The sequence below is a fragment of the Buceros rhinoceros genome, unplaced genomic scaffold, assembly GCF_000710305.1.
Source record: "Buceros rhinoceros silvestris isolate BGI_N320 unplaced genomic scaffold, ASM71030v1 scaffold42426, whole genome shotgun sequence".
In the NCBI taxonomy this organism is placed as follows: domain Eukaryota; kingdom Metazoa; phylum Chordata; class Aves; order Bucerotiformes; family Bucerotidae; genus Buceros; species Buceros rhinoceros.
Genome location: NW_010417697.1, coordinates 1 through 10,201, shown reverse-complemented (window position 1 = coordinate 10,201; position 10,201 = coordinate 1). Strand labels below are relative to the sequence as shown.

Genomic DNA, 10,201 nt, shown 5'->3' with positions numbered 1-10,201 from the left:
CTGTAATCTTTTCTCTGAAAAAAGCCTGGCTGTACCCATTATTTCCTGAATGTGCACACATATATAGGAAGGATATATCATATAATATAGTGTGTGCACAGTAATATAGTGCGTGCACATAATCTTCTTCCTTCTATCAGAAGGCTACTGTTTGTCTGCTTTGGAAGTGTAAAAAAGAATATCCTGAGAGCTGCTGGTGTGTTCTTACCAAAGGCCATAGCACTTCAAAATGTTAAGATATTTAAGAACTGACTTAAATACAATTTCAAGAGATGTTCCAGGAATGTCAGTTATAAACCTTAAGGACAAATATAGTGGGTTTTAGTCATTCCAATCCAGCTTGTGAACTCACATGGTTACAGTGTGCCTGTCTCAGCCTTCTCATTAACAACCATATTTTTCAGTGCAGCTTGAAACTTGGCAAGAAGAACTTATTCCAGTAGCAAATTTATTACAATTTTTAAAAAGTCATTGTGTCCATTTTTAAGTTATGGTATAAAAGTACAGAAAAAGAGAAGTTTACATATCCGAGCTGCTGCATCTGTTCTTGAGTAACTTTTCACTTAAAAATAAAACTTGGCAGACAAAACACCCATAATGCGGACCAAATGCATTTGGTATGTTGAAAAAAAAGGCTAAATGAACAGAAAGGGTAAATTTTGAAACTTATTCACTGTGCATGCACTATTCTTGCTCCTCATAAGATTCCATTTCACTACAGGGCCCCCACTCCTCCCTTCAGTCATCCCCTGACAACCTGCACACACCAATGTCCTCCTACTCCCACCAGAGAATTCAGCCTCATGAAATCTTTCTGGACGCTCCTCATGGATAGAAAAAATCACATTAAATGTGCCAGGAAAGGGGAAAAGGCTGCAAACTTGAGAGCTTGAAAAGGCGAGGGACACACAAAAATGTCATGGAAGCCAAAGGGAACCAAGTACAACATCTAAATCTATATTAACTTTAGTGCAAAGCCCTTCAATACTTCTCATCAATACTCATCCATCCCAAAAGCAATGCTGCCCACTGGGTGGTCCCTGGAAGAATACCCCCCTCTTCCAGAAAGTCCCTGGGACAACGCAAAGGGCTGCTGCTATGAGTAGATACACTGAGAAGCTGGCAGAGACCTCCAGAGCTGGGGAAGGAAAGCTTCATTTTTTTTCAAAGATAAAGAGATAGCCTTTGCCTTACGTCCCCAAAGAAATATGGAACAAGCTTCACGAGAGGAGCCTTCCAGCACTTCCTGCCCCACAGGGACCTGAGCAAGTCGTGATCTTGCCCTGATTTACAGCAATTTACTGGCATGAACCAGGAAGTCCCATGTGCCTTCCTCTGACCAGTAACACAGCAGATGATATAATCATGCTTTTATGTTTTTAACTGATAAGACGAAAATAATAAATTATGTGTAGCCCTTCAAAAAAACATTAAGCCAAAATATTTAATGGTCAAGTCTTTTGCCCCTTAGGTCAGCACACTGTCTGGAGAGTGATGTGGAAATTGTTCTAAACTAATCCATGTATTCTTAAGAGATGCAGGAGCATCAAAGGCCCAGGCACCAGAGAAGACACTCTGAGGAGAGAAAGGATGCTAGGCAACAGGGGGAGGTGTTCACATGCACTCTATCAGGGTAAGTATCGCTCATGTAAGTGTCACAAACAGCCTCCTTGAAATTTCAAAGCCCTCCTCTTCCTCCTAGCTGGAGCCGTGGAGTCCTATAGTCCTCTAGTTCTCCCTTACTGTAATAGAATGCTCAAGAAATTTTTCCTTATTTAGACTTGTCTTAGTGCTGACAAAAAACGTCCTGTAAGTGCCATTTCAAAAATCAGCCCCATAGCTCCATTCAAAAACCAAACCAGCTTCATCAGTGGCCAAAAGCAGCATTTTGCTTCCATACTGCAGACAGAAGTCCTGTCAGTGAAAGGGTGGGACAGAAGTTACACATTCTCATGCGCGAGAATGAACAGGAGTTCTCTCATACAAGAGGACGGACAGCAGTTATCCACTCTCATAAAAGGCAAGTCAGATGACACTCATTCCAGGCGATACCATCCACCAAAGCTGGCTTTATTAGAAAGGATGCAGAAAGAATCCCTTACCTGTACGGTAGACGAAATTGCCTTCTGTCTCTGATGATGACGGAGACACCAATTCTTCCTCAAATTCATTGGAACTAAATGAACCAGAGTGATTCCTTTGCCTTGTTTTCTCCATCATAGCTGCGTTAGTAGCCATGACATGTCTCAATGAGTCATTTAGGTAACGATTCAATAAGCTGCTTTTGTATTTTGGGGGTGACACGTAATCCTCATTGGCACTTGTTTCTGGTCTCACTCCTGTTTTTATTACTGAATTTTCAGTTTTAATCACAGTGTGATGAACTGGTTTATTATATCCCCCTTCATTCATATGGTTTCGTGGAGGATTTTCTCCATCTGAAAACAAAAGAACGAAGATACAGTAATACATCAAATACCTAATATTTAACAAGAAGCTTTCTCTACATGTTTTAAATTGCTATAAATATAACTAAAACTAGACAATAATTTTAGACTTCAGCATTAGACAATGATTTTCATTTTATTCTGTTCACACATTGCTCACAGTAGTTCCCATGGCTCTCAGATGTTCCAGCTCTTCCAAATTAATTAACTGTAGAAAACAGTCTCTGAGTCTAATTTGCTGATGAGCAATACAAAGCAGGTAGAAAAAAAAAGATAAATACCCCAAATCAATCATAAACATTTAAAAATCTGTGTGAATAAGCTAATTTCTTACTATCGTAACTTGAAATTGTGTTCTCCTGAATACTACGGCATATTTAAGTGTATTTTCTTAAACTGTACTCTCTTGATTGTCCAGCAACTAATCTTTTAAAGGGAAGTGCACATCAAAGAAGTGTGAGTACAAACTGAAACTGGAATAAAAAGAATTGAAACTCAGTGTAATTTGAAATATATTCTTCTAAAAATTCACATACAGATTTCTGACAATGTTCTATAGCATTTGTTCCTGTTAATGTATCTGCATGTCACAATCAACTGAAAAAGTACCAACAGACATAATTAATATAAAAGTTCTATTGAGAAACAGAGTGCTATTTTAAAAATTCCTGCATTTGTTAATTTGGATAAGAAAGAGAATTTTAGAGCACCTTTCAAGGAAAACATTTGCTGGTAAAATATTTAAAATGAGTAACAGTCATATTCATTTTACCATATAATAAACCCTCATGAAGTTAATCAGATTGTCTGGATAATCAGATTGTCTTGTTAATGATTTGATATTGCTATAACTTGTCCATCAAGGAAAGTAACAGTCAAGAAATTTCTCATTTCCTTAGACCAATGTAGTAATTTTTTTCCTTTAAAGCAGACTAAAGGAACAGGCTTGTAGAATCTAATGAGCTAATAATTATCTTTCTAGTAACAGTCCTACATGAAGTGGGCAAATAACAGGCAACCATAGAGTCACTCTGATTAACCTACACAATACCGCTTTGCAAGGCTGCGTAGTAATTGAGAGCCAGAAATGGCACCTAATTCACAAGAAATAAAGATGGATGCACTGAGGGTGTTTTGTGAGAAATCAGAGCTAACTTGGGGTATCTGATACTTTCTAAATGTATTTTAACTGGTTTAAAATTGATAAAAAGAGCATCAACAAACCTTCAGAGCATGAGTCATCACTGCTCACGCTGAGTCGTTCAGCATTTCCTTGAACATATTTGTTGTACAGTTTTATTCGTAAAGCCCAGCTAAGATCTGGTTGCCTGACAGTATTCTTCAGGCGACGTCTTGCATTGGCAAACCAGTTTGATACCTGCGTACAAACGAATGTATTAGTTTCCCCTGAAAATGATGCAAAGAAACAAACCTAACCCATAGAGTTTTCCTGAGTTTTATGTATGCCCTAAGAAAATGGCAAACAAGGGAAACATGGACAGGAGTCCATGAAACAATGACTGAGCAGAGCAGGAACCTTGGACGAGAAGGCAGGTTCAGGTTTCCCACTCTTCACAAGTCTTAGCAATCCTTAGCAAGGTTTTAATTAAGGTGTCCCAAAATACCCATTTTATACTCATAATTCTTTTGTTGTTGTTGTTGTTGTTTTAAAGATAATGCCATGAACTTTCAATATGAACCTTCAATATAACACTAAATCCTAAATTAAAACTAATAGCTAACGTTCAGTAATCTGCCTTTGACATTTATGTAGGCTACAATAAGGCTGCTGAAGAGAAAAACCCATTCTGAATCTGGTTATATGAAAGCCCAAATTCTCCCTTGTGCTTTATCAGCACTTTGAGTCTGACAGGTAGTGGGTATCAGGAAAGCCTCATACACAATACAAAGCACTTTGAGTCACTGCTCTACAGAGCAGCAGCTTTTATGAACTCTCTGTTGTGGAAACCCTAAAACCCAGTAAATATGCAGATTTATGACAAGGTGACTACTGAACAAGAGAATGGCTTCTCTTTCTTCTCAGTTGCAAAGCATTTTCTAGAGTTTGACACCACAAAACAGATTTACGTTAGTACCCTTCTAGCATACAGGGGCACCACAAAGTCAGACCCAAACACGAGGATTTCACGGTGCTTTAGCACCAAAGGAGCAAAAGCACATGGTATATTTTTTAGTGCTAGCAGTGCTAATCAAACCACCAAATGGGTTGCGTGTACTTGCAATGACTTTGCATGAAAGCATAGCTGAGAAAGTGCTGGCCTTGATTCTACTGTAACTTAAAAATATATAAAAATAGGAAATACTGATACCATCAGAGTGACCTTACCGTAGCCTTACTAAGAGCAAGAGCAGAGGCAAATTACCTACACACTAACAATACTTGTTTAATGATAAATCAGGTCTTAAAAATGCTGTTTACTTCTTGCAGGAATAAGCATATTTTGCCACAGCCTCTGCAAGAAGGAGGCAGGGTAGCATTACTTGCAAAGGAGAATGTAAAGAATGTTGGGAGTCTATAGCCCCACTCACATCTTTGCGTTGTGAAAGTGCAGAGGAAGCAGGAGTACTGCAGTCGTATTCTGACCTGGGAGTAATCACACCATTTAATTTACGTTAAGCTGCAAAGCAAGTTAGCACGTGTTTTATCAATACATACTACCCCACCTACTGTAGAGTTCAGCGTTAGATTTTGGCCCTCTTTTTGTCATCTGTCTATTGTAGCTAAGGTTGTATAAGTCGCACAGAAGTGTTTTGCTAATTCTTCTGGATCGATAATCTCTTCTAGAGTGATTCTAGAGAAAAATAAACACTGTCTGCTTAAAGGAAAACCAAAACTTCAGTTCAGGCTCCCACCTAGAATTTAGCAGTGGTGCCTTAAGCCTGTCACTTTGATTTTAGCTAAAATGCTGTTTACATGAAACAGGGTTCCACCAAAAATCCAGTAAGTCTTGGATCAGCTCTCAGATGCCAAACGTGTAACTTTACCAACTGTGCAGTAAACTACAACAGGTTAGAAGATCAAAACTGTAGCTGGCAGAGAAGCCTAAGTACTTTTCATTCTCTTCCAAGGCTACCTATTTATAGTCATCATACTGTCACAGCAATCATTATAGTAAACCAGAAAGGGTGGGCTGGAATCCATCCACCTTCTAATGCCGTTAACAAACTCACTCCAGACTGCTCAGCTGAAGCAGCAGTCACCTGGCTGCTGCATGATTTAGTATAACTCAGAAATCACGTATGTACTGATAAAGATGGATCAAACCAGGGTCCCACTGAATATTAAAACAGTTACTGCATCATCTTACAAAACTGACAGCTTTCCAACCTCTCATGAGAAAGATTTCATTATGCTTCATTTTATTACATATTGAAATATTTCATCAGCGAAGTGTCATGGACAGAAAAGAAAGATAGGGTAGTAGTGTGACTCATACAGAAAAGCAATTAAATTTAGCAGGAGTGATCTTTGTATGGTACTCTTGATTTATTTTGGGCTCATTCTTTCCATGCCAACGCTTTGCTTTCTGCATATCAATATGAAAAGATGAGTCATATTTTAAGCCTTCTGCTATGAGAGGAGGAAATAGTAGTATTTGATCATTGTGAAAGACCCTGCAGTCAGCATTTAGAAGAGGAGCTTTCTGCTAAAGCATAAAGCCGCAAACTCACTCCAGAAACTCTCATCCCAAATGTAATTACAAGGTCCATTAAAGCTGAAGGAAAGTTAGGCAAATCTACTTAAGAGATTTTTAGTCTAGATCTATAGTGTGGTATCTCTGGGTGCTTTCCTGCTCTCGGGCACTGGTGCATGTTTCTGGAAAATCCTGACCTCTGATCTCTAAGACATCAGGATGTTCAACGTCTCTGCCACTCTTCAGTCTTGGACAGCCTGCAGGTGTGTGGACTGGAAGAGGCTGCATGGCCACAGGCTGTATCATACAGCACAATTATCCTGAACTGCAGCCACTGCCTGGGTTAATACAGGCTGTTCCTGGCTCCGTTAAACCAAGGACAGTTTCATCACTACTTTCAGCCAGACCCAAATGCTACCTTGTGTATCCATGAAGACTTTAAAAAGTTGCATGCCTACTGCTGTAGGTCCCGCTCACTACAAGAGCCTGTTCGCACCACACTTACTCAAGCTATTACAAAAAGAACCAAACAAATCTGCCAAAAGCCATCCATCCTTTACCATGCTCAAAAGTTACACTACTGTAACCTCCAAAGATAATAAAAAAACCTCACAACAATAATTTACATATGAGGCAGTGAGAAAATCCTTGTCTCAGAAACCTGCTGAAGTACTAAGTATCTTGAAAAAAAGCATGATGAAACTGTTTCCTGTTCCTGTAAAGTAACAATCTTGCAGTTCTTGAAGAAATAAAAAGACAAAACCCAAGGAGAACGATCATAGATGTGCTTTCCAGCACTCATATTTCACAGTGGCTCAGCCATTCCCAAAGAGCATCAGGTACTTATACAAGCATCATGAAATATTGACCCTCTGGCTTTACTTCTGAAGAGACTCTTCAATTTTACTGTGATTTGTTCTGTTTCATTGCTTAAGAGCGGCCAGTTTCAGAAAGGGAACAGAAATCAGGTGATTCTCCTCTTTTCGGTAATCCAGACATGTCTTCATGAATTTGAATACTATTAAATCCATAGCAGCACACGACCAATATATTAACCCTAGTATTACAAAAAACTTCTCTTCAACAATATGGCCATTCATATTTCTTTCTGGAAGGAATATACAGACATATTTCTTTTTTATTTCACAAGAACATCTAAACCAAAATTTAATAAAGTAAATCAAGCACTGTGGTAATAATACAAATGAAAATGTAGCATATTAATAGGTCAAATTATTGGATTCTGAACTGGAATCTAATTGGAGTAAAACAAAATGTCTTTTCAAACTTATTGCCCTTTTCAAAACATATTGCCCTTCTGGTTTCCTGCTCTGACAGTTGGGGAAGTAGAAAACTTTGGACTGCTGAACTGAAAGCTGCAATAACATCTGCCTTGAGGACTCCTCAAGACCTTGGTGGCCTGCTCAGGAATAAGTCAGCCCAGAATTTGCCCCAGATTTTGCCACTACCTATTAAGAAACAAGATGATTTATGTTTCCTGCAAAATCCTACCTCCTTGGAAGAGTTTTGCTTTCCTTCTCCAAGTGATGTCAGACACACACAGCTGGAATAGCCCCTTGCTGTCTCACTGCACCCAGGAACAGCGGGTTAAACCAAAGTATTAGTGAGGTAGAATAAAATAATTTTAAATCAGACAACTGGGTGATAGCAAAAGTAATGAAAATGAAGTTGTTGAAGAATTGATATGCAGATACTGAAAAACAGGGCTGGATGTTCACCTCCTTGTGTCACAGAAGAATAGGTTTTGTCTTTGCCACAAGCCTGCAAAAGATTCTTTAGATAGATGATACATACAGGAATAAGATTCATTAGATGAAGGAAAAGCACATGGAGAAGAATAACAGGTATATTATCTATATTACTGTGACCAACATTATCTTCCAGGCAGCTGCTGAAGCTGCCGACCTTTTCCGAAGACAGCAGTCAGGTGAAAACCAAAAAAGCCAATCGTTCATTCCCTAAACATCATTTTAGTGAAAACTCAAAGGGATTTTCAACAGTATCTTTTGCCTTCCCTCAGGCTTTCAAGGACAAGGTGTCAGCCCACGAAGGATGCAGAGAAGAGGTAATGCCTGTCAGCAGACAACAGTCTTCACAGCAATGGAAAGCTGTGGGGGGCAAGCATGTGTTCCCACCAAGAGCAAGCACCACGGGTCAGCACCAAGAAATGGAAGAAGAGTAGGAAATATGAGACAGGTCAGTGATTGTGAAGGCATGTAACCCAGAGAAACCATCATACACTGATTCCTGGTTCTCCCACGATGTCTGGTGGTGTTAGATTAGAAAAGAAATCACAGGAGACCCTGGTTGATGCTTTTGTAAAGTGCCCCTCCTGGGACTGAAGCAAAGCTTTCCAACAGATACTGAAGCCCAGTGCTGAGCCTGCTCTTGGTTATACCATTCAGCTGAAAGAGCACAGCCTTCGGGGAAGCTATTTCAGATGTACCCAGCGGGATTGAGATCACAGCCTGGCCCTTTCTCTCTCATTCTCACAGAACAAGAATTTTGATCTGGCTTACAGCCTTATTCTTTCTGGGCATCTGAAAAGTAGATGTAGGGTGTGTGTTGTTCTGTTCTTCCAGGCTCAGGAATTACTACTGGTGCCAGATATACGTATTTACCTCTCATACAGATGCTATTGTACTCCTGGATTAAAAGAGCATTGCACCCAAATAATGGAAGAAACATCTGGGGTTTCTTTTTGATGGCGTGCTTCTGTAAATGGAGATAGATGCGCTGGTTTGCATAGCTCTTTCAAGTATTTCAGTTCATAGAAATAAGGCTGGACAAATGCAGCTTCCGCATAAATCCACTAGTCACGGAGATCTAACAGAGATAAATGCAGCCCTCCCCGATTCTTTTTAATTTTATTCTACACCTTACATAGATCATAAAACTCGGTGGGGTAGTGGCCATGGCTCAAAAGCATGCTGAGGTAACACAGCATATGCCCATCAGGTTTTATCAAACTGCCACAAGAGAAATACTGCAAAAACCCACCATTTTTTCCCCCTTGTCTGTTCATTCCAAGGCTTTTATATAAGAACAGAACTCCTCAAGAGCTCTGAGGACCCAATCCTTCAAACACACGTGTTTCATTTTATGCACCTAGCAGAAGCTTGCAATAAGGAAATCAGATTATTCACAATGCATAAATCCCTGCAGCATCCAGACCTGAGATAGCATCACTCAGCAACCAACAGCATTTAACCACGGATTGCAACAGACTGCCAGATGGCCAAGAAAACAATGAAGATTTATAAACATTTGCAGCCAACTCTATACCTCTTACTGATACAAAACCGCCAGTGATTTCAGGCAAGTTTTACCTGAGGGCAAAATCTTTATCCCCCATGTCTAATTACACTACAATGATAACTCCTGCAAGACTGTGAAGCACAGTCACTGCTTGCTGAGCCACGGCCCGCAGTGTGTACGGTAACACTAACGGCTGTGCAACAGGTGATGATTATTATCAGAACAACGTAACTGTTTCCATTCCAGCCCATTTTCAAAAGGGAAAAGAGTGGCTTCCTGCAACTTCGACAGCTATTCCTATTCTGTGCTGAAATCTCCCTTTCCTGATTTCTTTTTACCTGAAGATTTTTAAAGACTAAGCAGAAGTCTTCCCATTGTATTTGTGAATGAGATTAAAGGATGAGGGCATCTTTTCCTGAAGGGAAAGCACACGCTCTTTGACCACTGCCTTTAGCACTTCCCTGACCAGGATAGCCCAGATACGGGACTTCCTGTTTGGGGGATACAGTCCTGCTGGAGGGAGAGCCTTGGAGAAGGCAGAGGGAAGGATGCGCACAGGACCCTTGGCCTTGCTGGCTGCGTTAATACCTCCTCTGAGCTGCCTCTTGCTCAGCTCACAGAGGAGCTTTGGCTGACGCTGTCTCTGTCCCCTTCCCCATACGTGCAACGCCCCAGAGCAACCGTCGGAGGCGGGGGTAGAGGTTCCCTTACCTGCACCAGGGTCATCTGTGAGCCCAGGGCCAGCAGAATCTTCTCGGTCTTGGTGGGGTAGGGGTTGTCGCGGTGCTTGTAGAGCCACTGCTTCAGCGGCCGCGCCAT

General features: G+C 40.5%; 1 protein-coding gene across 1 annotated transcript; it reads right to left on the bottom strand.

Moving 5' to 3' along the window:
• Positions 1-2,102: 2,102 nt before the first annotated feature.
• Positions 2,103-10,201, bottom strand: MKX (mohawk homeobox; the record flags this gene model as incomplete). The annotated part of the gene is made up of 3 exons (XM_010138256.1): positions 10,094-10,201; positions 3,672-3,825; positions 2,103-2,438 (listed from the first exon to the last, which is right to left on the bottom strand). Coding segments are annotated over exons 1-3 (598 nt in total), but the record flags the coding sequence as incomplete, so codon positions are not given.